General features: G+C 45.7%; 1 protein-coding gene across 4 annotated transcripts in view; it reads right to left on the reverse strand.

The window, feature by feature from the left end:
* Positions 1–26,933, reverse strand: part of LIMCH1 (LIM and calponin homology domains 1) — a 258,305-nt gene that overhangs the window by 90,283 nt on the left and 141,089 nt on the right. For all 4 annotated transcript variants that reach the window (XM_075997823.1, XM_075997825.1, XM_075997826.1 and 1 more), the window contains exons 4-5: positions 11,800–11,906; positions 3,406–3,436 (exon numbers count right to left, since the gene is read on the reverse strand). In XM_075997823.1, the coding sequence (XP_075853938.1) occupies positions 3,406–3,436; positions 11,800–11,906 (138 nt within the window). The remainder of the gene's footprint in view (positions 1–3,405; positions 3,437–11,799; positions 11,907–26,933) is intronic.

Here is a 26,933-nt window from a genome sequence, read left to right on the forward strand (position 1 = left end):
TGGGGGATGGTCACGCTGGAAACTCAGACTGGTGGGGGGGGAAGGGCATTTATTGAAACCTTAAAATCTGTACCCCCATAATATGCCGAAATAAAAAAAAATAAAAATAAATAAAAAGATTAAAAAAAAAATCACTGTGGGGGTGGATGCATGACCAGTATATAAACAGCTGAGTTATAAAAAGGGTCACTAGCACACAAAGGGAGAAGGTCCCTGCCCAGAGAAGAGGCCACTGCGCTGGCACTCTGGGGGCTCGGACCCTAGCTCGAGCTAGACGATAAAACTCCTTTTAATAATTACAGCCTCAGTGACTCTGTCTCTCTGTCCTGCGGCCTTATAAATATCAAATATAACAAATGGACCCTCAAGAAGGATGCCGAGATCCAGGAATCAATAACGCTGCACTAACAGGACGCCCCGATTACTAACCGGAGAGACCCGATTCACCGAAACCACCACCCAGGAGGTATCTGTTAAAAGCAAACCCGTCTGGTTTTGTTGTTGTTGTTGTTGTTGTTGTTGTTTTGAGACAGAGTCTCGCTTTGTCGCCCAGGCTAGAGTGAGTGCCGTGGCGTCAGCCTCGCTCACGGCAACCTCAAACTCCTGGGCTCAGGCGATCCTCCTGCCTCAGCCTCCCAGGCTGGGATGACAGGCATGCGCCACCATGCCCGGCTAACTTTTTCTACATGTATTTTTAGTTGGCCGATTAATTTTCCTTCTTTTTTTTTTTTTTAGTAGAGACGGGGGGTGGGGGTCTCGCTCTTGCTCAGGCTGGTCTCGAACTCCTGACCTCGAGAGCGATCCGCCCGTCTCAGCCTCCCAGAGTGCTGGGATGACGGGCGTGAGCCACCGCGCCCGGCCAAGACCGTCTTAATAAGAACCCAACGCCCTATCTATCAGTCAACGTGACTCGGTAGTTAAAATAAGACTCCACTTTTAGGAAAAGTTAGGTTGGGAGGAAGTGGTCTGTAAGATGGCAAGCTGATCTCTGAGACAGCAAGACAGAAAAACAACTCCTTCCAAATCGTCTTCGTGTAGGGAGGGTTTTTACAGTCAGGCAGCAGAATTTTTCAGAAACTGTTTTGGAGCCTTCACCCAGATGGAAGAGACTGCCGGTCCCTTTTGAGAGAGGTGCGTTTGAAGGCCCCTAATTCCTACTCGTGGGCACAGAGGGTCTGCTAAGCCCCATGGCAAAACCTCCTGCAGAGCAGTGATCAAGGTGAATTAGTAGTTCCCAGCACAGGGTCGACACAATGTATCTAATTAAAGTCAGAAGAAAGCAACTGTAACGAAGAATGAGATCTGCAGGTAAACTCGCTCTGGGGCTCTCGATTGATTCCCAGGAATCTGAGATGGGGAATTTTTTTAGCCTGGACAAGGTCGCTCCCAATTAAACGACCTTGAGTGTTTAAGGATGTCTATGAATATTCAGCAACTTGAAGCCGCAGCCCTGTGCTAATTTCGTTCTGTCTTTCCAGAGGGACCGGCCAAAAAAGCAAGTGCTTTTTACACTCACTTCCCATAAAACCCAGCAGGGGCCGGCTAAAGACGAGGGCCTTAAACCTGAACCGTAAGGACCTGAAGCCTGCGTCAAAACTACCGTGTTTCCCCGAAAATGAGACAGGGTCTTATATTGATTTTTTTTTCTCAAGAAGACACCCTAGGGCTTATTTGCAGGGGATGTGTTACTTTTTCTTTTTAAGTACGGTACAGCCATCTACATTGATTCAAATAGAGTGAAGTCGTCTTCTTCTGGAACATCATCCTCACTCTCCAGACCCCGAATCCCATCCTGAATGTCTTGTGACTCTGTTTCCTTTAGAACCACTGGCCCCGATCTCTCCTGTGGAGCACTAGAGCTCTCACGGGGCGGATGAGAAGGGCTGCTCGTGTTCTTTCCCGCTCCGCGACGACACGCATGGGTTGTGCAGATGCACTGCGCAGCCACGCCCATCACTAGGGCTGATTTACATAGCCACGCCCATCACTAGGGCTGATTTTCATAGCCACGCCCGTCACCAGGGCTGATTTTCATAGCCACGCCCACCACTAGGGCTGATTTTCATAGCCACGCCCATCACTAGGGCTGATTTTCATAGCCACGCCCATCACTAGGGCTGATTTTCATAGCCACACCTGTCACTAGGGCTGATTTTCATAGCCACGCCCACCACTAGGGCTGATTTTCAGGGTGGGGCTTCTATTGCACACATGCTTAGAAATCCTGCTAGGACTCATTTTATGGGTAGAGCTTATTTTCAGGGAAACACGGTAAGACTGTTATTTTGTTCTCATGGTCAGCCAGCTTGGGACTCGCTCACTCTACCTCCTTCCACTTAGTGGCCAAAAAATAATGCCTTGGACGACGGGCTATAATTGGGTCATTCCAGCTGGCCACGGGCTCAAAACATGGCTCTGTGCATCAGTACTAGGACTCGCCTCAGGTTTTTCCCACTGAGGGAAAACTCTTCTTCATGAACCTTTCAAAACTTCCAGAACGTCTTATTTTTAGCTGACTGCTTACAAATAAATTTCCAGAGAGCATCTGATTCCGAAGGTCGGGGCGCTTATGAGGACCATCAAACACCTGCTGTGTGCTAAGAAGAGTATGAGGCTATCTTGAAAGGCAAAGGAAAGGCAGACTGTGTTGTGTTTTGGATGGGGCGTTTTCTGATCTGTTTAAAATCGTCTGATGAGAAATGGCACATACGTCTGCTTTCATAGAGGAAGGAAAAGAAGAATAGGAATGCCAGTCAAACATAACAAGCACCTGGGAAATTAGAAAGAAATAGGTCACGGCCGATTTTTAAATTTTAGATACCAAAGGTCGCTCCTCACGTCCCTCAGTTCGAATTTTTAAAATAAAAGAGCACTCTTCATGCTTGCCTTTTGAAAATAAGGTCTAACTATAAATGCAAAAAGTTGATTTGGGGAAATGCCGGTAAAAAGCACACAAAAGATCAATTAATGGGGGAATAAAATAACAGAAAGTCCAGGCCCACGGCAGTCAACGCCATTCTTATTAGGCTCATCTCCCCTGAAACAATTTGCCCAGCTGCTTAATTTAATAACCCCAATCCATGCCAACCAATGGAAAGGGGCAAATGTTCGTGTTGAGGCTGATGATTGTGTGTGTGGGAAACCAAATCACAAACAGAGCACAAGCTTTCGTTTGTTTATTCCTGGGTTGAACGCTTATCTAATTAAAGAGAATCCCCCCCCCCCCCCGCCTCCTTAAATCTACTATTTTTATTTTTATCGCAGTCGTCAATTATTCTATCAGCAACACACAGATTCCTTCCATCGAAGTGTGTGAAAGGCATTGAACATAGTTAAACTTTACCACTGGACCATCCAAGGTCAGAAAGGGCACAAAAGTCTGAGAAGCGAAGTTGAGACACTTACATTTTTCAGCTTCCTACTACAATCGAGGCTCCTAGTTAAGGGAAGGGAAAAGAAAAAACATGGTCAGAATAGCGGTTTCTTCACTGTGATCTTTCCTTAATTAAACACCTCGAAGACGTACTTGAAGTGAACTACTATAATGAAATCACAAGAATACAGTGGGTTTTTTTTTTTATTTTTATTATTTTTTTGTGGCTTAACATAACTGAATTTTATTTCTTGCTCACGTGGTGGGACAGAGAGGAGAACTCTGTCCAAACACTGTCAGAGACCCAGAAAAATCAAGACTCACTCTGTAACCAACACGTAACTTCCAAAGTTGATTCAGGCTGTCAATCAACATCCAGGCAGCAGTTGATAGATCTGCTGCTCATAGAAGGGTTTTGTGTTCCTGACCTGCAAGTGGCATGCATTTGCCCCTTAGTATCTCTGGGGGACTACCTGCAGATAACAAAATCCATGGATGTTCAAGTTTCTTACATAAAATGGTTTATTATTTGTATATGACGTAAGGATGTTGTCTCATCTACTTCCAGTCATCTCTAGATTACTTATGGTTCCTAATACAATGTAAACACTATCTGAATACTAATAGTTGTTATAGTGTATCGTTTAGGGAATAATGACCAGAAATAAAAGGTCTGTGCACGTTAAGTACAGACACAACCATCCATTCTTTCTCCCCAAATATTTTCGATCCATACTTGGTTTAGGGCATGGATAGCTTGTGTAAGCTGTGTGGTGTAAGCCAAGTTGCTCATGCAGGATTCATACATATTCTGCCATATTAACCATTGTTTAGTTTCTGTTATGCTTCTATTATAGTTACAGTCGTTTTTTTTTGTTTTTTTTTTTTTTAAAGGCTTGTGATTTGGCGATCCCAGGCACTGAACAAAACCGCTCAGAAAGCAAAATGTAGAAGGGCAAGGCGGGAAATAAAATGCCACAGAGCACCGTAGAAAGGAGGATGCTTCGTGAGGTCTGGAAAAAAGAATTCCGTTTAAAACTAGGGCTGTTTATAGGCATGTTTGTATTCTCAAAGTCTAACCACTGAAGACTCTGCCTTGATTAGGGACCGCTGTCAAATCGAAACTGGACTGCCCTTCCAAAATCTTCTTCATACAAGTACTTTTTAACAAAGGTCTGAAAGCTTTCTTAACTGAATAGACCTGAACACACGTGTACCAAAGGCAATACTATCCAAATATTTACTCTTTTCTGCTCTGGACTTAAATTAGCATTGGGAATTAACCGTAGCGGGAAAATAAGCATGTTACGTTCAGCTAGACACAGGTGCATTCTCGAATATTCGCGAATGTTTACTCCCAAACTATAAACAAGAAAAAGCCATTGGATGGTAATCTTCTAAATATTCTTACAGCGAAATATACAAATTTCTCCCAAGTTGTTTCCATGTTTCTTTGACATGTCAACAAATAAACATATTTGTTTATCTGCTTATTATTTTTTTTTTCCGCAGTAAGTTTTTCAGTGAGCGGGGAGGGAATATAATTCTATCACATAAACCAGTCAAGAATTCCTTAAAGTATTTAGACACTTATCACTTCACTGTGGCATATTATGACCTAAACTACACTTTCATGAGTAGGTGGGCGATTTTAAGTCAACTGAGATTTGAAGGAATAGAAAACAACGCAGTACACCCTGGAGATAAACCCACCAACAGGAACTTAGATCTAAAGAAACACTGGTCCAATTTGGATTTGATTAAGAAAACTGTTTTCATGTTTCTGTTTTTAATAGGAAAAAAAAAATGGCCTGACATTATTGGCTCAGATGTCTGCTAGGGTTATTTTTTTTTTTTTAATTTAACAAAGAAGCCAGATACAGAAACCTATCAAAGATTTGAAACTTTTCTGAACAACACGTTAAAAAGAGGGGGAACGTAAAACTTTCTCTGCATTGACAATGAAAGTTCACCGAGTGAAATTGCGAGTAAAAACGATGCTCGGTGCTCGCAAAATACTTGTGGAATGACCTTCCGCATCACCGCCAGTGATGCAAAAATACTTCCAAAGTTTTGCAGAGACACTCAGGAGCAGAGCAAAACCTTGCCAAGCTTTCTTCCCCTCCCCGAGGCTCCGATTCCCGGGAATCGTGCCGTGGGCCCCTCCGGAGGGTGCTTGCATCTCCCATCCAGGGATCTTGATTCCAGTCCAGGTGGGGTTCACTAAATTGCACGTGCTGTAATCACTTACAGGTGTTTCCTCTTTTTTCTTTTCTTTTTTTTTTTTTTTGGTCTACTCAAGTTAACTTCTCAAAAAAAGTAAGGAGCATGGCCTCTAATGAAAGCTAAACTAAAAAGTGTTTTTTTAAAAGACAATTTTAGAAAAGCAACTAAACTCCCTCTGCAGAACCTCCCCCCTACACCTCACCTCTCACGCTACCACCGTGTTTCCCCGAAAATAGGACCTAACCATCAAATAAGCCCTAGCAGGATTTCTTTTTTTTTTTCATTCTTTTATTAATTTTTTAATTTTTTGTTTTTGAGACAGAGTCTTGCTTCATTGCCCAGGCTAGAGTAAGTGCCGTGGCGTCAGCCTCGCTCACAGCAACCTCAGACTCCTGGGCTCAAGCGATCCTCCTGCCTCAGCCTCCCGAGTAGCTGGGACTACAGGCATGCGCCACCATGCCCGGCTCATTTTTTCTATATATATTAGTTGGCCAATTAATTTCTTTCTATTTATAGTAGAGACGGGGGTCTTGCTCTTGCTCAGGCTGGTCTCGAACTCCTGACCTTGAGCAATCTGCCCGCCTCGGCCTCCCAGAGTGCTAGGATTACAGGCATGAGCCACTGCGCCTGGACCCTAGCAGGATTTCTAAGCATTTGCATCCCATAATATAAGTCCTATCCCCAGAATAAGCCCTAGTGACGGGCATGGCTGGGCAGCGCATCTGTACAACCCATGCGTGTCGTCGCGGAGCGGGAAAGAACAGGAGCAGCCCTTCCCATCCGCCCCGTGAGAGCTCTAGTGCTCCACAGGAGAGATCGGGGCCAGTGGTTCTAAAGGAAACAGAGTCGCAAGACATTCAGGATGGGATTCGGGGTCTGGAGAGTGAGGATGATGTTCCAGAAGAAGACAATTTTACTCTATTGGAATCAATGTAGACGGTTGTACCGTACCTAAAAAAAAAAAATAACACATGCCCTGAAAACAAGCCCTAGGGTGTCTTCTGGAGGAAAAATAAATATAAGACCCCGTCTTACTTTCAGGGAAACACGGTAATCGGTGGCTATGGCTGCTCTCCATGTCTCAGCGAGAAAACCAGAGACGCACGGCGGTCCTGCCTGTGCCCGCCTGAGCTGACAAGATGCACAAATGCTACAAATGCTCCCTGCTCAGCGCCAGACCAAACCGGCATCACCTCACCAAAAAGCAGGGAGGCAGAGTTCATTCCAGGCCCCTCACTACAGCTAGGAACTACGTACTGCGAATGAATGCATGGCATAGTTTTAAGACAAAGTTCTTCATGTTCTTCGAATTGTTCATACAGGGATATAACTTTTCTCCATTACAGGCATAGTTTTAAGACAAAATTCTTGATGTTCTTCTACCTGTTCACACAGGGAAATAACTTTTTCTCCATTATGGGCATAGTTTTAAGACAAAGTTCTTGATGTTCTTCTACCTGTTCACACAGGGAAATAACTTTTTCTCCATTACGGGCATAGTTTTAAGACAAAATTCTTGATGTTCTTCTACCTGTTCACACAGGGAAATAACTTTTTCTCCATTATGGGCATAGTTTTAAGACAAAGTTCTTGATGTTCTTCTACCTGTTCACACAGGGAAATAACTTTTTCTCCATTACGGGCATAGTTTTAAGACAAGATTCTTGATGTTCTTCTACCTGTTCACACAGGGAAATAACTTTTTCTCCATAATGGGCATAGTTTTAAGACAAGATTCTTGATGTTCTTCTACCTGTTCACACAGGGAAATAACTTTTTCTCCATTACGGGCATAGTTTTAAGACAAGATTCTTGATGTTCTTCTACCTGTTCACACAGGGAAATAACTTTTTCTCCATTACGGGCATAGTTTTAAGACAAGATTCTTGATGTTCTTCTACCTGTTCCTATAGGGAAATAACTTTTTCTCCATAATGGGCATAGTTTTAAGACAAAATTCTTTGTGTTCTTCTACCTGTTCACACAGGGAAATAACTTTTTCTCCATTACGGGCATAGTTTTAAGACAAAATTCTTCATGTTCTTCTACCTGTTCATACAGGAAAATACCTTTTTCTCCATAATGGGCATAGTTTTAAGACAAGATTCTTTATGTTCTTCTACCTGTTCATACAGGAAAATAACTTTTTCTCCATTATGGACATGGTTTTAAGACAAGATTCTTTATGTTCTTCTACCTGTTCATACAGGAAAATAACTTTTTCTCCATTACGGGCATAGTTTTAAGACAAAATTCTTGATGTTCTTCTACCTGTTCCTACAGGGAAATAACTTTTTCTCCATAATGGGCATAGTTTTAAGACAAAATTCTTTATGTTCTTCTACCTGTTCACACAGGGAAATAACTTTTTCTCCATAATGGGCATAGTTTTAAGACAAAATTCTTTATGTTCTTCTACCTGTTCACACAGGGAAATAACTTTTTCTCCATTACGGGCATAGTTTTAAGACAAGATTCTTGATGTTCTTCTACCTGTTCCTACAGGGAAAAAATTGTTCTCCGTTATGATTCCAACTGCAACATCCTGCCCTGCTGGTGGCCTGCACCCTCCATCCCTGTCCTGAAGTATCACCCTGCAGTCACACCCTCCGAGGTGACTTTTTTCCTTTTCCACACGGAGCCGGTTCCTCCTTCCTTGCAGCCTTTGTGCCTGCACTTTCTCTGCCCCGAACGCCCCACCGGGGGCTGGCCCCAGTCCGGGCTCACGTCTGGGACCCCAGTCATTGCCTGAAATACCGACGCGTGACACAGAGGCCACCCTCGACCGACCGCCTCTGGACTGGCCGCTGTTTTTCACGTCCCTCTACGTCGCTTTCTCCTGGGCACCTATCATCACTTCCAGCAATCGTCTCCTTCGTCCTTCTGTCCTTCTCAGAGAGTGTGTGGCTTGCCCAGGAGCAGGGGACCCTGGCTGTCTCGTCCGTTCCCTTTCTCTGGTGACAAAGATGATCCGACCCATAGGAGCTGCTCAGCAAATATTCAGTCGATGAATGAATGAATGAATGAATGAATGAATAACAAATGCCAGGGTGAAAGAGGAAGGCAGTGGGACAGTATTGCCTAAAGATAATAAGAGTGTTTCAGCGAAGGGAAAATTTAAAAAGGGGAGGAAAGTGGGGAAAAGAAATGCAAAACAGGAGGAGGTAGACGGGAAGACTGGAGAAAGAAGAAAAGCAGGCAGAGGGAGGAGAGGGAGTCAGAGAAAAAAAGGAAGAAAGGTCAAAAGGACAGGGAAGGAAGAAGATGGCAAGTGATTAAGAAGGGACTATGTCCATGGGTCACTTGTCTATATGACTTTTCCCCCATTAGGTTGCTTTCTGTACCTTTTAATTAAGTCCCTTTCTTTTTTTTTTTTTTTTTTTTTTTTTTTTTTTTTTTGAGAGAGAGTCTTGCTTTGTTGTCCAGGCTAGAGTGAGTGCCGTGGCATCAGCCTAGCTCACAGCAACCTCCAACTCCTGGGCTCAAGCAATCCTCCTACCTCAGCCTCCCGAGTAAGCTGGGACTACAGGCATGCGCCACCATGCCCGGCTAATTTTTTCTATATATATTAGTTGGCCCATTAATTTCTTTCCATTTATAGTAGAGAGGGGGTCTCGCTCTTGCTCAGGCTGGTCTCCAACTCCTGACCTCGATCAATCCTCCCGCCTCGGCCTCCCAGAGTGCTGGGATGACAGGCGTGAGCCACCGCGCCCGGCCTAAAGTCCCTTTCTTTAGAAGTTCTTTGTCCCGTCTTCCCAGGTGTGCACTGAGCAAGCCCGACCCGAGAGAACAGTCTGTCCAGGTCCAGGTTAAGGGTCTACTGGCAATTTAACCAGGACTATAGATCCAGGGATTAGCAGACCTAAAACTGGACCTCCATTTCCTGATGCCCAATTTTTTTTTTTTTTTAGATAAGCAATCAAGGTGAACTTCTAAAACCAGGCTCAGAATTCTCCTGGTGTAGTGACATATTGATTTAAAGTGTCTCAAAAAAAGAAAAGAAAAAAAAAAAGAATGAATGTGGCTGCAGACACTGTCAAAGTGAACTTTTTTCACCCTCTAAGCCCTGTGTGTGTGTGAGTGATTATTACCTATGACTGTGCACAGGTGCCATTGCTCCTGGTCCCCTGCCACCCCCAGGTGAAACTATGCGTACGACATGAGGCAGAACCTAAAACAGTTTCCTAAAATAAACAATGATTTATAGAGGCTGGACTTAGGTACAGTGATACATGGGGCGTGTCATGACTAAGATGAGGTTCATGGTGGTTCCCATATTCAAATATCCTAATTTTTATCCTGTTTTTTTTTTTTTTTTACTTAACTAAGATTTTTTTTTCCCATGAGAAATATTAAAGAATGGCACATGAACAACAGAGAAGTAATTTTAGGTAATCGATCACGTCTGACTCTTATTCCCAGTCATGAATCATAAAATCCACTTATTAACAAACAGCAAACTTTATTTCATTCAATAGTTTCCACTTTGATCCTGCTTTTCCCCATCTTTTTTTTTTTTTAATTTTTCACGTCAAGATCAGCAAATAGTATAAAATTAACAGCTCTGAATTTTGGCTTTTCTCTCCCCTTTTCTATTCTTCCGTGATAAGATGCCCCACAAGGAACCAAAAGGAGAAAAGTGGCCAAGCACAGACCCTATCTGTGTCATTCAGCTTATTCTGTTATTTAACTGAAGTGGAAAATGTCTTATATGAAATCAGTAGGATCTAAAGAATTTCTAAACTACGATGAACTGATCATCAACTCTGCCATCCCTTAAGGACAAGCTTCTCACTGCCCTGGCCACAAGCTATTTCTTTACACACACACAGCATACATCGCCTTTTCTTTTACTGTGACATTCTGTTCCAAGAATTTTTTTTTTTTTTTTTTGAGACAGAGTCTCACTCTTTTGCCCAAGCTAGAGTGCCGTGGCATCAGCTTAGCTCACAGCAACCTCCAACTCCTGGGCTCAAGCGATCCTCTTGCCTCAGCCTCCTGAGTAGCTGGGACTACAGGCATGCACCACCGTGCCTGGCTAATTTTTTCTATATATTTTCAGTTGGCCAATTAATTCCTTTCTATTTTTTTTTTTTTTTAGTAGAGACGGGGTCTCACTCTTGCTCAGGCTGGTTTCAAACTCCTGACCTCGAGCGATCCGCCCGCCTCAGCCTCCCAGAATGCTAGGATTGCAGGCATGAGCCACCGCGCCCGGCCACAAGCTATTTCTTTACATGCAATATACATCGCCTTTTTCTTTTACTGTGACATTCTGCTCCAAGAATTCTTTGGTCCCAAGCATGGCTCACTGAGTGGACTATTGAGCAACAGATGGCCAAAGCACCAGTGATAACGGGAGAAAAAAGTTTACTAATGTAAATGAAGAAGAGATTTCTCCATAATCCAATGCCTTCCTTGCATAAAGGAGCTCAGACCTGTGTACCTAGTTAGCTGTTTACCTAGTTAGCTGTCTTCCAACCATCTATTCAGCTGCCCAATTGGAGCCAGTAAAATGTTTGCGTCTAACACCACACAGATTCTGTGCTGTTTCTCTCTGCGGCCTCTCTGTTAAGCTTCGGTTGACATTTCCCTCTGTCTCCTCAAAATTCTCTTTTAAAAAATTATTAAGAATTTTTAGGCCAGGTGTGGTGGCTCACGCCTGTAATCCTAGCACTCTGGGAGGCCGAGGCGGGCGGATCGCCTGAGCCCAGGAGTTCGAAACCAGCCTGAGCAAGAGTGAGGCCCCATCTCTACTATGAATAGAAAGAAATTAATTGGCCAACTAATACATATAGAAAAAAATGAGCCGGGCGTGGTGGCGCATGCCTGTAGTCCCAGCTACTGGGGAGGCTGAGGCAGGAGGATCGCTTGAGCCCAAGAGTTTGAGGTTGCTGTGAGCTAGGCTGCCGCCACGGCACTCACTCTAGCCTGGGCAACAGGGTGAGAGTCTGTCTCAAAAAAAAAAAAAAAAACTTAAAAAAAATTTAAAAAATATTATAAGCACAAGAAGCCATGTGCAGAAGGAAAGCCAAAGCATGCTGTCTCAAAAGCTTGATTTTGTCTTTTTTTTTTTTACCTTCACATTTTTATTTTATTAGGCAGACCCAGTTCTCGGCCTCTTAGAACTCACGACACCCTCGCGGAATTGCAAATCCAACCGTAAAGGAGTTCCCCTTGCCCGTAAATCACGCAGTGCTCACCTGAGGGTCGCCCTGTTGGACGTATCCTGGAGGTCGTTCGGGTCAAAAAGTTGAGATTCTTTAAGGCCGAGCTCTTTACAGCCTCTCAGGAATAAGATGATATTGTCCTGCAAGGGAGAGAAGAAATCCAAGTCTGCGTTATTTTCAGACTATCATTATGAACAGCTCCTCCTTCTTTTTTTTTGCACTCGCTTGCTTTTTTTTTTTTTTTTATCTCGACTCCTTTATTCTACTCGGGATTTAACTTTCTAAATTCCCCAGATTTTACAAAGCGCGGCAGTAGAATAAAAAACACTGGGAGTTTCTTTTCACGCGAACTTATTTATTTGGATTTTTTTTTAATATTTCAAATTATTGATACATTCAAAGAGTCATTTTAATCCCTATAATTTTTCGTGGTGTGATATTTTTTTGAAACATTCACCCGCATGGAGACCTGGTTTGCATTCACATGCTTCGCAAATATAAGCCGTCTCTCTTCCTCCTCCTTTGATTTTTTTCTGTTAGAACAAACAGCACGATCTTTGTGTTTTTCTGTTAGGGTGAGGTGTGATTACACGGAGCTTTCCGTCTAAACGTTGCTCTAAGTTAGTGGATAGTAATAACCCACCCCTGGGAGTTAGCGTACCGTCTCTGCATTTACGTTGTACTTGTCCTTTCGTGCTAATGAAAACAGGAAAAGATACTGGGAAAATAGACAAAAATCCCCCTTCCCCCCCCCCCAGGTGAAACCACGTGTCGTGTGTGGCTCGACACGTGAGCCGCTACCAATGCCAACCGTGTCGGGTCACACTCGACATCCGAGTGCAAAGGGCTAGACCCTGTTGCTGTAGGGTTGGATGCCAGTCAGGTCTCAGTCACGGCTTGTTGTATAACAAACCCCACTTTGCTCGGAAACGCCAGAGTAGACAGAACACTTCCGACTTCCGAAACCACAGTCATGCCACATTCGTTTTTCCCTTTAGCTTGACACACGTGCATAACACCGCGGGTAAAATGCTACTGAAAAGGAAAACCTAGCATTGTGTAGGGAAATATTAAAAAAAAAAAAAAAAGACTAAACAAATGGTTTTGAAAGGGATTGCAGATTGTGGGCCTTCCTTCTGAAACTCCAGGGTAGCAACTGAGGGGTTTGTAAGTTACAAGTCTCCAATAGGTCTCTTCCCAAAAGACTTCTTTTTTTTTTTTTTTTTTTTGAGGCAGAGTCTCACTCTGTTGCCCAGGCTAGAGTGAGTGCCGTGGTGTCAGCCTCGCTCACAGCAACCTCCAACTCCTGGGCTCAAGTGATCCTCCTGCCTCAGCCTCCCCAGTAGCTGGGACTACAGGCAGGCGCCACCATGCCTGGCTCATTTTTTCTATATATATTTTTAGTTGGTCAATTAATTTCTTTCTATTTTTTTTTTTTTAGTAGAGACAGGGGTCTCGCTCTTGCCCAGGCTGGTCTCGAACTCCTGACCTCGAGCGATCCGCCCGCCTCGGCCTCCCAGAGTGCTAGGATGACAGGCGTGAGCCACCGCGCCCGGTCCCAAAAGACTTCTTTTTATTTTTCCTTTTATTTCATCATATCATGGAGGTACAAATATTGTTAGGGTTACAAATATTGCCCCTGCCCCTTCCCTCCCCCTGATGTGTCCAATCCCCCGTGGTGTGCACCACACACGTTTTGACAGCATACACCCCTCTCCTCCTCCCCCCACCTGCCTGTCTACCACCCGATACAAAGTTTTTTGTGATTTTTTTTTACATTTTGGTTACATTGTATATCTTTGGCTCTCCCTAAGAAGGGTTAGGGATGCATAACTCTAACCCAAAAGACTTCTAGAGGTGCTTGCTGACCCCGCCCGTGAGTGAGAACTGCAGGACGGGGAATGGCGGCTCCAGGAGCGCTTTTAATGCAGCCATAAAAAAAAAATCAATACATCCAGGCTAAAGCAACAGCAGGACCAAGAAATAGCTGGTGTGAGTCCGTCCGAACGGCATGAGAAGGAGGACACTGCAAAAGTCTGCAATGACAGCAGTTCGGCAAAGCACACAGAGGAGACAGTGTTCCCCAATTGCTCAGTGTGATTAGGGCAGGTTTCTACGATGCCCCTAAGAATCCAGCCCCCTGATCAAACAATTTCCTGCCCTAAGTGCAAGTGACATCTGTGAGTAGGATGAGATGTGACTCTGTGGTTATGTCACCGACTACTGTGTTTCCCCGAAAATCAGACCTACCCGTAAAACGAGCCTCAGCAGGATGTCTGAGCATGTGCGCCATAGAAGCCCTACCCCGAAAATCAGCCCTAGTGATGGGCGTGGCTATGAAAATCAGCCCTAGTGATGGGCGTGGCTATGAAAATCAGTCCTAGTGATGGGCGTGGCTATGAAAATCAACCCTAGTGATGGGCATGGGTATGAAAATCAGCCCTAGTGACGGTCGTGGCTATGAAAATAAGTCCTAGTGGTGGGCGTGGCTATGAAAATCAGCCCTAGTGGTGGGCGTGGTTATGAAAATCAGTCCTAGTGATGGGCGTGGCTATAAAAATCAGCCCTAGTGATGGTCGTGGCTATGAAAATCAGCCCTAGTGATGGGCATGGCTATGAAAATCAGCCCTGGTGATGGGCGTGGCTATGAAAATCAGCCCTAGTGGTGGGTGTGGCTATGAAAATAAGCCCTAGTGATGGGGGTGGCTATGAAAATCAGCCCTAGTGATGGGCATGGCTATGAAAATCAGCCCTAGTGATGGGCGTGGCTATGAAAATCAGCCCTAGTGATGGGCATGGCTATGAAAATAAGCCCTAGTGATGGGCGTGGCTATGAAAATCAGCCCTAGTGGTGGGCGTGGCTATGAAAATAAGCCCTAGTGATGGGCGTGGCTATGAAAATCAGCCCTAGTGATGGGCATGGCTATGAAAATCAGCCCTAGTGGTGGGCATGGCTATGAAAATAAGCCCTAGTGATGGGCGTGGCTATGAAAATCAGCCCTAGTGGTGGGCGTGGCTGCACAGCGCATCTGCACAACCCATACGTGTCGTCGCGGAGCGGGAAAGAACACGAGCAGCCCTTCTCATCCGCCCCGTGAGAGCTCTAGTGCTCCACAGGAGAGATCGGGGCCAGTGGTTCTAAAGGAAACAGAGTCGCAAGACATTCAGGATGGGATTCGGGGTCTGGAGAGTGAGGATGATGTTCCAGAAGAAGACGACTTCACTCTATTGGAATCAATGTAGATGGTTGTACTGCACTTAAAAAAAACAACACATCCCCTGAAAATAAGCCCGAGGGTTTCTTCTTGAGGAGAAATAAATATAAGATCCTGTCTTATTTTCGGGGAAACACAGTGTCTTGTGGATTAGCTGCAAGCTCTGAGCGTTTCTTTCGAGGAGGAAAGCAAAGCGTGGGTGTCCGTGGTCTCTGGGGATCACTGAAGACCACGGTCGAGGACGAGACCTGTGACCAGCCACACGCAGACCCGTCAGGGGTGCCTGGCTGCGGCACCCCAGATTCTCACAAAGGTGCCCTTCCCGTGCGCACGCCCCACACACGCACACGCACACGCCACGCCACGCTCGGCACACGCCTGCAGACACAAAGGCTCCGTGCTGCTAGCCAGCCCGGGACAGCTTGGTCTGGAAGATTTAAATCACTTGCAGGTCGGTTTCCAGCTCCTTCCTGCAACCCAGAGCCGCTGGCGGGGAGCCAGGGCCAGCCAGGAGAAAAGCCAGAAGGGAGAGCCACCCAGCCAAGAGCTAGCTAGTAGCAAGGCCGGCCACCGGAGCGAGCGAGGAGGACTGTGATTTCAATTGTGCAAAACGCAGCCTGCAAATTCTCCTCTGCCTGGCTCTGTGCCCTGAGATTGTTCCACGCTTACAGTTTTAACCCAGCCCCACATCTTAGCATGCTAACTTTGGGAGCCAGACAGCATCATGGTGCCTCAGTTCCAAGGGACAAGAAGGAGGAGACATTGCTTTACTACGACGACTGTTATATTTATTTAGCTCTCGCCCGCGTAATAGGGCCAGCAAACCCATATGGCTCAGGGATCTTCACAAGAAGTTTTTAAAGGACTCTCCAAAAAAAGTCAACGTCGTGAAAAAAAAAAAAAAAAACAACAACCAAAACCGGCAGTGAAAGAGACGGTAGTGACCAAATGCAACGTACACGATTGGACCCTAGATCCGAAAAGAAAAAAAAAAAAAAGAAAGAAAGAAGGCTGTCGTCAGAGTCAAATTTAAACATGGGCCGCACACCGGATGGTATCGTCAAATAAACATTCATTTCCTTAGGCGTGACGATGATATCGCATTTATACCAGAGAATGAGCTTATTTTGAAGCATACCATTTGAATTATGCAGGGGTGAATTATAAAGCAGGTAATATAACTTTCAAACCGTTCGAGAAAAGCAAGTGTGCGTGTGCACATACGTGTTTACACGTGTGAGGGGCGGGAGAGATTGTGAGCCTGCCGTCTGCAGTCTGCGGAGACAGAGATGAAGCAAACACGGCAAAACATGAACAAGCGGTGAACCTAGCAGATCAGGGGTTGGCAAACTTTCTCTGTGAAGGGTCAGACAATAAATACTGTGGGCTTTGCGGGCTACAGAGCGGTGGCTCTTAAAATAACTCAGCGCTGGCCGGGCGCGGTGGCTCACGCCTGTCATCCTAGCACTCTGAGAGGCCGAGGCGGGCGGATCGCCTAAGCCCAGGAGTTCGAGACCAGCCTGAACAAGAGCGAGACCTCCGTCTCTGCTATAAATAGAAAGAAATTTAGCCGGGCGTGGTGGTGCATGCCTGTAGTCCCAGCTACTCGGGAGGAGGCTGAGGCAGGAGGATCGCTTGAGCCCAGGAGTTTGAGGTTGCTGTGAGCTAGGCTGACACCACGGCACTCACTCTAGCCCAGGTGTGAGGGAGAGAGAAACTCTATCTCAAAAAAAAAAAAAAAAATTAAATGGTGACATATTATTATGACATTTTTGTCCACTCGGGTCAACAAAGAACCATGGAAAGTGGCATGAAGAAGGACAGTTTAACCATCTACAAAAAAAAAACAGGCACAGTGTGTACATATAACCTTTGCAAGTTGCATGGGAGATGGCTAAAAAAAAAAAAAAAAAAAAAAAAAAAAAAAATTGCAGCTACTGCTGTTGCTCTTTAGTTGTTGTGAGCCACCAACTGGGCACTTTGGTCCAGGCAGCCTCACACTCAGGAGCAGACTACTCTGCACCGAAAAAATTCACGTGCAAGGTAGCTGCTTAAACTCTCCGTTTGTCATTATGCTACAGGAATAAATCCATGCACGGCGGCTCCCGGCTCGGGCCAGAGAAGACAACAACGTGTGGGAAAAGGCCGGGCGTGCCTCTCCTCCCCGCTGCCGTCCGATCACGGATCTCAGCAGCTTCCGGCCACGGGCGAGGTCTCCTTAGGCCACCGCGGGGCTGTCGGGAGGTGGCCCAGGGTAGCCCTGAGATGCACCAGGGCCCCACCCCTGCCCGGGCCTCTCCCTCCCTCTGTTCTTGAGAAAGCAGGCAAGGGTCTCCCCGCCGCCACCGCCGGCCCTCTCTCCATCTGTCATGCCCACCGGCAAGAGGGGTTCCTCCCTTCCCTCGACCCACCCACCGCAGACGGCAAGCAGCCTTCCCGCTCCGGGACAGGCGGCAGCGGCGCTTGGTGGCGGCTCTCTGCGGACGCCAGGCAGGGAGCGAGGAGCTGCCCTCTCTCCGAGCCCAGTCTCCCTGGCATCGTTTCTTCCACAGCGGCAGGGAGAGACCACCCTGGCAGTGGGGTTGGGGTTCACAGAAAAACGAAGGTGGTGCTCGTTTGGGTTCCAAAATGAATCCAGGCACCTCGACCGCCAGGGATTTTAACCCTTTGCAACTCGGAGGTCCAGTGTGGATACTGTCCAGTGGATGATGAGAAAAAAGCAAGCCAGCGCAAAGGGTTAAAATGCAATCCCGTGCATTTTATGCACGGGGTCTTATATTTATTTCTTATATAAGACCACGGGGTCTTATATTTATTTCTCCTTGAGAAGACACCCTAGGGCTTATTTTCAGGGGATGTGCTATTTTTTTTTGAGTACGGCACAACCATCTCCATTTATTCAAATAGAGTGAAGTCGTCTTCTTCTGGAACTTCATCCTCACTCTCCAAACCCCGAATCCCATCCTGAATGTCTTGCGACTCTGTTTCCTTTAGAACCACTGGCCCCATCTCTCCTGTGGAGCACTAGAGCTCTCACGGGGCGGATGAGAAGGGCTGCTCGTGTTCTTTCCCGCTCCGCCACGACACGCATGGGTCGTGCAGATGCGCTGCGCAGCCACGCCCGTCACTAGGGCTGATTTTCGGGGTAGGGCTTCTACTGCGCACATGCTTAGACATCCTGCTAGGGCTTGTTTTATGGGTAGTGCTTATTTTTGGGGAAACACGGTAAATACATTTATGTATGCAATATTTAAATATAGTTATATATATAAATGTATATAATTTTCAGTTTCTATAAATGAAAAGACTAGATGGAAAATATAAAAGTGTAAATTGGGATCACCTCTGGGTGAATCTATCACTTTAATACATTTTCTATAAAAAAAATATTTGCTTTAAAAATCTTCATCAGGATTAGACTATCTCAGAAAGATTTGGGAGTTTCTCATCGGAGACTCGGATCTTGTCAGAAAATCAATAACTAACACGAATGTTACTTTTCTGTTCTACCTATGAGTCTTTTTTTTTTTTTTTAAGCAGGGTCTTTGTTAGGTTTTTGTGCACTTGAAGCTAACTCCCTCTAACCGAAGTGCAAGTAAGAAATTCAGAACGTAAGGAACACATTACCCAAATATCTCCAGGAACTTACCCCGTAATTAATAGAATTTGGGGATTTCCTGTACCTGCGGTGTGTGTTGGCAGTGGCTGCCATGGACCATATGGGTAACAGCCAACTCCGGGGCTTGGCCGGTGGCCAACAGCATGGAGCACTCGGCAGACTTTCAATGCTTTTTTTTTTTTTTTTTTTTTGAGACAGAGTCTCACTCTGTTGCCCAGGCTAGAGTGAGTGCCGTGGCGTCAGCCTCGCTCACAGCAACCTCCAACTCTTGGGCTCAAGCGATCCTCCTGCCTCAGCCTCCTCCCGAGTAGCTGGGACTACAGGCTTGCACCACCACGCCCGGCTAATTGTTTTCTATATATTTTTTAGTTGGCCAATTAATTTCTTTCTATTTTTAGTAGAGACGGGGTCTCGCTCTTGCTCAGGCTGGTTTCGAACTCCTGACCTTGACCCTAACCCTAACCAACCCCTAACCCACCTCGGCCTCCCAGAGTGCTAGGATTACAAGGCGTGAGCCACCGCGCCCGGCCTCAGTGCTTTTTTATTCGCCAGGAGCACTTAATGAGGACGCCAGCCCTTCCACCGAACAAAAGGGGCAGCTCACGCGGCCCGGGAAAATTCCGGAGAGGCTCGGCCCAGAAGGTGGCAGCTGCGTGGCTGCCTGGAGCAGAAGAAAAGATCTCACGGATGGGAAATGAGGATGGAAGGCCGGGAGGGGAAGAACGCCATGGAAGGTAGAGTGAGCCAGGCGAGCAGGCTGCTACAGACCTGCACTGTCCCCTAGAGGGTGGGAGAGCAAGGCCGGGCCAGCGGGACACAGGAGCCGAGGAGCCCTGCCTTTCTCCAGCAGGTGTGCCGAGCGAGCCAGAGAGCCCGAGGGGCGGGGGCAGGGCCCTTTAACCACTTCGGTGCGGCTCTCACGGCCGAGAACTCTCGCCCACAGCCGGCACTCACGGTCCCCACGGTGGTCTCTGCTGTGCATGGACGGCGCGTCCGTCTCGCTCTTGTGTGACGAGGAAAGCTTGGAAGCACCGAGAGCTTGTTTGACTTTGCAGGCGGCTTTCCTTGTCACGTCAATATCAGAATAGGTAGCACAGACATGTATGTTTTCATGACGTTATTGTTAAATGTTCACAATTTTATTTCGATACATGAAAAATTAGAAAAGTCTATCACGGCTGTCGGCTAAAGTTGCTGTGCAGGTCCATCTGTGGCTGTCGACTACAGTCCACGCCGGGCTGTGCGCGTCCATCTGTGGCTGTCGGCTACAGTCCACGCAGGGCCGTGCGTGTCCATCTGTGGCTGTCGGCTACAGTCCACGCTGGGCTGTGCACGTTCATCTGTGGCTGTCGGCTACAGTCCACACCGGGCCGTGTGCGTCCATCTGTGGCTGTCGGCTACAGTCCACGCCGGGCTGTGCACGTCAATCTGTGGCTGTCGGCTACAGTCCACGCCAGGCTGTGCACGTTCATCTGTGGCTGTCGACTACAGGCGAGGATTCCAGCCCTGCCACTTCCCGGCTGACCAACCTCACCCTTCTTTGCTTTAGTTTTCCCTTCTAAAAGCCGGTGTCCTCACCGCGGGCTCACAAGTCCTGCGGGATCCGATGTGCACCCCCTCTGGCCGCAAACCCACAGTGCCCGGCCCAGCGAGGCTGTACCCCAGGGAACCGAGCTCCTGCCGTGGTGGGCTGCCCTCTCCCTCAACCTGGATGTCACCTAGAACAGCCACTGCGTCTCCCCGAAAATAAGACCTACCCATAAAACAAGCCCTAGCAGGATTTCTAAGCATGTGCGCAATAGAAGCCCTATCCCAAAAATCAGCCCTAGTGATGGGCGTGGCTATGAAAATCAGCCCTAGTGATGGGCGTGGCTATGAAAATCAGCCGTAGTGATGGGCGTGGCTATGAAAATAAGCCCTAGTGACTGGCGTGGCTGCGCAGCGCATCTGCACAACCCATGCGTGTCGGAGCGGGAAAGAACACGAGCAGCCCTTCTCATCCGCCCCGTGAGAGCTCTAGTGCTCCACAGGAGAGAACGGGGCCAGTGGTTCTAAAGGAAACTGAGTCGCAAGACATTCAGGATGGGATTCGGGGTTTGGAGAGTGAGGATGATGTTCCAGAAGAAGACGACTTCACTCTATTTGAATCAATGTAGATGGTTGTCCCGTACTTAAAAAAAACAACAACACGTCCCCTGAAAATAAGCCCTAGGGTGTCTTCTTGAGGACATTTCACAGTCGTCTCTCTAGCGCAGGCATCCTCAAACTATGGCCCGCGGCCACATGCCACCTGCCTGGCACATTTATCCGGCCCCGCCGGGTGTTTTTGCCGCCGCTGCCTGTCCTGCTTAGCAGCCGACGCGTCCCGGGCCCGCAGTGCGCACTCTCCAGCGGTCTGAGGGACGATGAACTGGCCCCCTTGTTCAAAAAGTTTGAGGACCCCTGCTCTAGAGCATTGCAAGTCAAGATAACGATTTACCAGCTAGGGGTCGACCCCGGGAAGAAAGCACTTTGTGGTCTGGGTCAGGCATGTGGATGTCATTAGAAAAAAAACAACAGACTTTTAGAGGGCAAGCCAGTGTGCAGAGCAGTACCGTACTGACAGATCCAAACACCGAGACCCCTATCAAATTTAGGGGGTCACGACCTCTCTACTGGGAGGGCTAAAAAGTCAGCAAGAAAGGAAATACCACAAAGTAAAAAAAAAAAAACCAAAAAAAAAACCCAAAACAAGCTTTGCACCCATCGACTGTTGACCACAGCCTGAAGTAATTTTAGGGTTTAAATTTTTCAGAGGGAGAAAAAAAAAATCCCACTCAAGATGTTCCGCTGATATTAAAATGTATATGAGAAAGAAGGGGAGAGATATATAGGGCGGTAATTCAAAGCAAAAACGAGAAATCTGGCGGAAATATCACCACCACTCCTTTTATGTTTTCAAGTTCATCAGGGTTCTTAGCCCAAGTTAGGGCAGCTTTTTACTCTTCAAAAAAAAAAAAAAATTTTTTTTTCTGTGTAATTCAAAAAAGGTGTGGAGAAAAGCTCGTCTTCCTAGAACTCCAGGTTCTTAAACTTTGTAACCATGCACACAAGTGGAAACCACATTTCATCTTCAAGGAATGTTAAGAAGGGGGGGAAAAAAAAGAAGGATATTCAAAATAATAAATTTTCCATGGACACTGGCTTCCTCTTTCCAACTTAGTGCTTGCCCTAATTTATGGCATAAATGGAGTGGGAGAGCTATCTGTCTCAAATAGCACCTGAGCACATTCTTGGCAACTGAAAAGTGTTAACACGGTGCATATGCTTTTCGAATTCTCAGAACAAGGTGTCTGAGAAGAAGGTCACTGGGGACAGGGAGGAGGGGGGCCCTCTCTTCCCAGCACCGGGGGTTTTTGAAGGTATAGACAGGAGCTATAGACAGGTATAGACAGCAGCACCTGAGGACAAGGTGGGCTGAGGCCCCTTTAAGGCGTCTGACGTTTTACAAATTCTACCACGTTTGATCGTAGCAGCCTAGCCCGGGGTATGCCCACTTACCAGGCACACAGAAAGGGATTTATAAACTATTGACGTTCTTGGCTTGTGAATCAGCTTGAAGCTGCAGAGGTTTGGGTCTTTTTTTTTTTTTTTTTTTTTTTTTTTTTTTTTTTTTTTTTTTTTTTTTTTTTTAAGACAGAGTCTCACTTTGTTGCCCAGGCTAGAGTGAGTGCCGTGGCGTCAGCCTCGCTCACAGCAACCTCCAACTCCTGGGCTCAAGCGATCCTCCTGCCTCAGCCTCCTCCTGAGTAGCTGGGACTACAGGCATGCGCCACCATGCCCGGCTAATTTTTTCCTATATATATTAGTTGGCCAATTAATTTATCTCTATTTATAGTAGAGACGGGGTCTCGCTCTTGCTCAGGCTGGTTTCAAACTCCTGACCCTGAGTGGTCCACCTGCCCTCAGCTTCCCAGAGTGTTAGGATGACAGGTGTGAGCCACCATGATAACATGAGTATTTTGACTAGCAAAAACAAGAAAATCCAGGTGGGAGGGGGGATATGGGCAAAAATATATGTAACCTTAACATTTGTATCCCCATAATATGCTGAAATAAAAAACCAATAAATAAATAATTTAAATTTAATTGAGTAAAATGTAAAATTCAATAAAAAAAAAAAAAAAGAAAATCAAAATACATGCCATTCCATTCTCCCACAACATTCTTTTGGTCCCACTAAAAAGTTGCTCATTTTTCTTTCCTTCTCTTTTATTTATTTTTTTCATTTTTCTAACCCTCCAGTGTAACCAGATCATTTTTCTTTTGTTAGCTTTTATTCATAAGAAATACAAATGTTCAATACATACGTGGGGGAAAATTCGACCTGCTCCAAAAAAATTCAAATGCAAATTAAAACAGCATAAAAACAATGTAACCCATCAGATTGGCCAAGATGAAGAAAGAATTTTAAGATCCACTGTTGGAGAAGGCATGAAGTTGGCAGTCTCAGATTCAGCTAGCAAGAGCATAAATGGGTTCTACGCTATCTTTTAGAAGAGTGGGCTAGAAATAAGTGCCAAAAGCCCTGGATTTTGCATTTCTTCAATTCAGCAATTCACCCTTTAGGAATCTATCCTACAGACATACACATGGAACATGCACAAAGATTTTTGTAAGAAAATGTCCATTGCAACATTGTTTAAAATGAAAAACTGGGAGCAACATAAATGTTCAACAAGGGCACCGTGTTTCCCCGAAAATAAGCCCTACTCATACAATAAGCCCCAGCAGGATTTCTGAGCATGTGCGCCATAGAAGCCATACCTCGAAAAGCAGCCCTAGTGATGGGCGTGGCTATGAAAATCAGCCCTAGTGATGGGCGTGGCTATGAAAATCAGCCCTAGTGATGGGCGTGGCTATGAAAATAAGCCCTAGTGACGGGCGTGGCTGCGCAGCGCATCTGCACAACCCATGCGTGTCGTGGCGGAGCGGGAAAGAACACGACCAGCCCTTCTCATCCGCCCCGTGAGAGCTCTAGTGCTCCACAGGAGAGATCGGGGCCAGTGGTTCTAAAGGAAACAGAGTCGCAAGACATTCAGGATGGGATTCGGGGTTTGGAGAGTGAGGATGATGTTCCAGAAGAAGACGACTTCACTCTATTTGAATCACTGTAGATGGTTGTACCCTACATAAAAAAAAAATAACACATCCCCTGAAAATAAGCCCTAGGGTGTCTTCTTGAGGAAAAATAAATATAAGACCCTGTCTTATTTTCGGGGAAACACGGTATATATTTATGTTGGTACGGTAAATGCTTATGTTACGCGTTAAAATGATTTGAAGAATTTTAATCCTGGAGTCCAAATCAAGCTGATATGCAAAAAGATGTCTATAAAATCATTTGTAATTGAACCATTCAGAATAAGCACTGCTAACATTAGGATGTATCATTTTGAAGTTATTTTTCTAGGTAGAGATATAATTTTTTCCTCCCTTTCTAAAATTCTGACATTTTCAAATAGGTTATTTATTCACATTTCTCTCCTACTTCTGTGCTCCGGCCGCTAAGAGTCCCACCCTCAAAAACAACTAATGTTTTCAGTTTCTTTTACGTAATTTCTAGAAGTATTCTGTGTACAGTCATCCCCTGACCTACACGGGGTTGAGTCCAGGATGCCAGACTGCACCAAAATCTACACATACTTGAGTCCCACAGTCGGCCCTGCAGAACCTGAGTCTACAAAAAGTCAGCCCTTCCTATAAACGGGTTTCACTTCCTGGGAATACTGTATTTTCCATCCACCTCTGGTTCTGGACTCAGAACTCTTGGATATGGAGGGCCTGCTGTATACAGTCTTTAAAAATCTGCATATAAGTGGACCCTCCCCCCACACCCCAGTTCAAACCTGTGTCATTCCAGGGTCAACTGTATATACCAGTCTACTTACACATACACGCCACCCTTTCCCCACCTTTTGTTTTAAACACTAAGTAGGTATATGTAGCTTTAAAAAAAAATAATAATTGATCAGGCCTGGTGCAGTGGCTCATGCCTGTAATCCTAACACTCTGGGAGGCCGAGGCGGGAGGATCGCTCGAGGTCAGGAGTTCGAAACCAGCCTGAGCAAGAGCGAGACCCCCGTCTCTACTAAAAATAGAAAGAAATTAGCTGGACAACTAAAAATATATAGAGAAAATATGAGCCGGGCGTGGTGGCGCATGCCTGTACTCCCAGCTACTCGGGAGGAGGCTGAGGCAGCAGGATCGCTTGAGCCCAGGAGTCGGAGGTTGCTGTGAGCTAGGCTGACGCCACGGCACTCTAGCCCAGGCAACAGAGTGAGACTCTGTCTCAAATAATAATAATGATAATAATTAGTCAAGGATAAAGAGTGTCATTGTTCATTTTTTAAGACGATGATATGGTATTCCATGGTAAGATGGAGCCAAAATTAGGGTAAATGCGTAATGTATTGGCCAAATCAAGATGTTTTTGAAAGGGAGGGGTGCACTGCTACCAGCTGTGGCAGAATGACAGGCATGCACTAAGATTCTTCCAGACAACCCTGGATATATGGTCATCCTAACCATACATGGCCATAACTTATTTAACTAGTCCTCTGGCGATGACTACTTTGCTTGCTCCTAACCATTTGCTACCTCAAAAAAAAAAAAAAGTCGCAATGAAACACCGTACGTATGTGCCATTTCTCACCAGCAGGAGTGTGTCTATAGACCGTAACACTGAGAAGTGAAATCTCTTAGTCAAAGGACATTTATACGTTGCTTTTACTTGATAGCTGCTTTCAGATCGTCCTCCAAAAAGGCCGTCGTCATTTTCACGTTTTTCCCTGAAATAAGCAGGCATCGCCTTTGTCACAAAACAAGACAGTAGGTCACTCTCAAAATCGAAAATCGTCTAAAGAAAAAATGTAGGTCGAGCCAGTTTAAAGCATCTCTTAATCACAAACACACGGGGACGCAGGGCTGGAAACAATTAAAGTTGAGTGCGTTTCAGACTAGACAGAGGGTTCAAAAGCGAACACACAGCCCCCGCCAGAAACGTGTGCTCACGGACAGATCACGCAGTCCCAGGGAGAGCTGACAAGCTCTTGGTGACAGTTTTGCTTATTCACGTCCCTGTCTGTCTCCCCCTCTGCCCTTTTGTGTTTCACGCAAAATTCTTCTTTGCGTCCGAGTGGGGCAAGTTAGTTTTCATCTGAAGTCAATAAGTGACAGACAGCAAGTGGCTGACGAAAGCCTGTCCTTTTTTTTGTTTTTTTCCCTTCTCAAAGAACAAATAATTCCAAGAAGCCTGTTCTACTACTTAGGGGCAGCTATTGTACTTTTTTTATTATTTTTTTAAATTTTTTGTTTTTTTAAAGGCTGGTCAAGTGGAGCAGTGGGAGTGGAGAAGGAACCAAGGAATCTGTAACCGGTTGTGATCAATTAGTTGTAAACACCACTGCTATTCGGACCAACCAGCTACGGTAGTTTTAACAGGTGTCTGCTATAGCTGTCGGACCTGAAGCCCCGAGTGGTAGGGAAATCTATCATGAGGCCAACGGGCTGGGAGTATTTGTGAAAATTGGACCATCTCAGCATTTCAAGAAGCAAATACCTACGTACTACCACCACAACAGACTCTTCTCTGCTTTGGGTATCCAAGCTTTGGGAGAACAGAAACATACTCTTTCACGCCTACAATAAAGTCCACACGTGTCAAAACACGTTTCAATAATCTCATATATTCAGGCCCTAGCCTCAAACATCTTCCTACTACTCATAAGACATCCTTGGTGCGAGCTTTGTAGTTATCACATAAATTTGCATGCCAGGAAGTGACAGGACCAAGTACAGAGTGTTCTCAAAAGTACAAGACAGGATTTCCACGAGCACTTTTGTAAGAATGTCATATCCACACGATGAAACGAACAGCATTTGAAAACGATTTCCAAAGCAATACAACCCCAGATGAATGCAGCTTTAAAATTTTGCCCTTGCGATGAGTGTGTAAAACCATGGCACCAGGCTGGCACATAACAAATATTTACTGAAAGATTGCATTTGGGGTGAGACAGACATACACCGATTAAAACCACACCTGACAAAATAATACAGAGCTCACGGGCAAAAATGCACTGCCTCAATTTAAATGCCTTTAAAACATGAGAGATGTTAAAGAAACGATAGCTTGTCAGCCTTCACAACAAAAGCAGTAACGACAGCTACTAGTCACAGAATAATTACATTAGTCTCCTATCAATGGATGCTTAAATCTTGTTTCCAATCTTTTGCTAGCTACCTCAAATTATGTTGTAAGCCCGGGCGCGGTGGCTCAGGCCTGTCATCCT

This window comes from Microcebus murinus, chromosome 26 (genome assembly GCF_040939455.1).
Source record: "Microcebus murinus isolate Inina chromosome 26, M.murinus_Inina_mat1.0, whole genome shotgun sequence".
Classification (NCBI taxonomy): Eukaryota; Metazoa; Chordata; class Mammalia; order Primates; family Cheirogaleidae; genus Microcebus; species Microcebus murinus.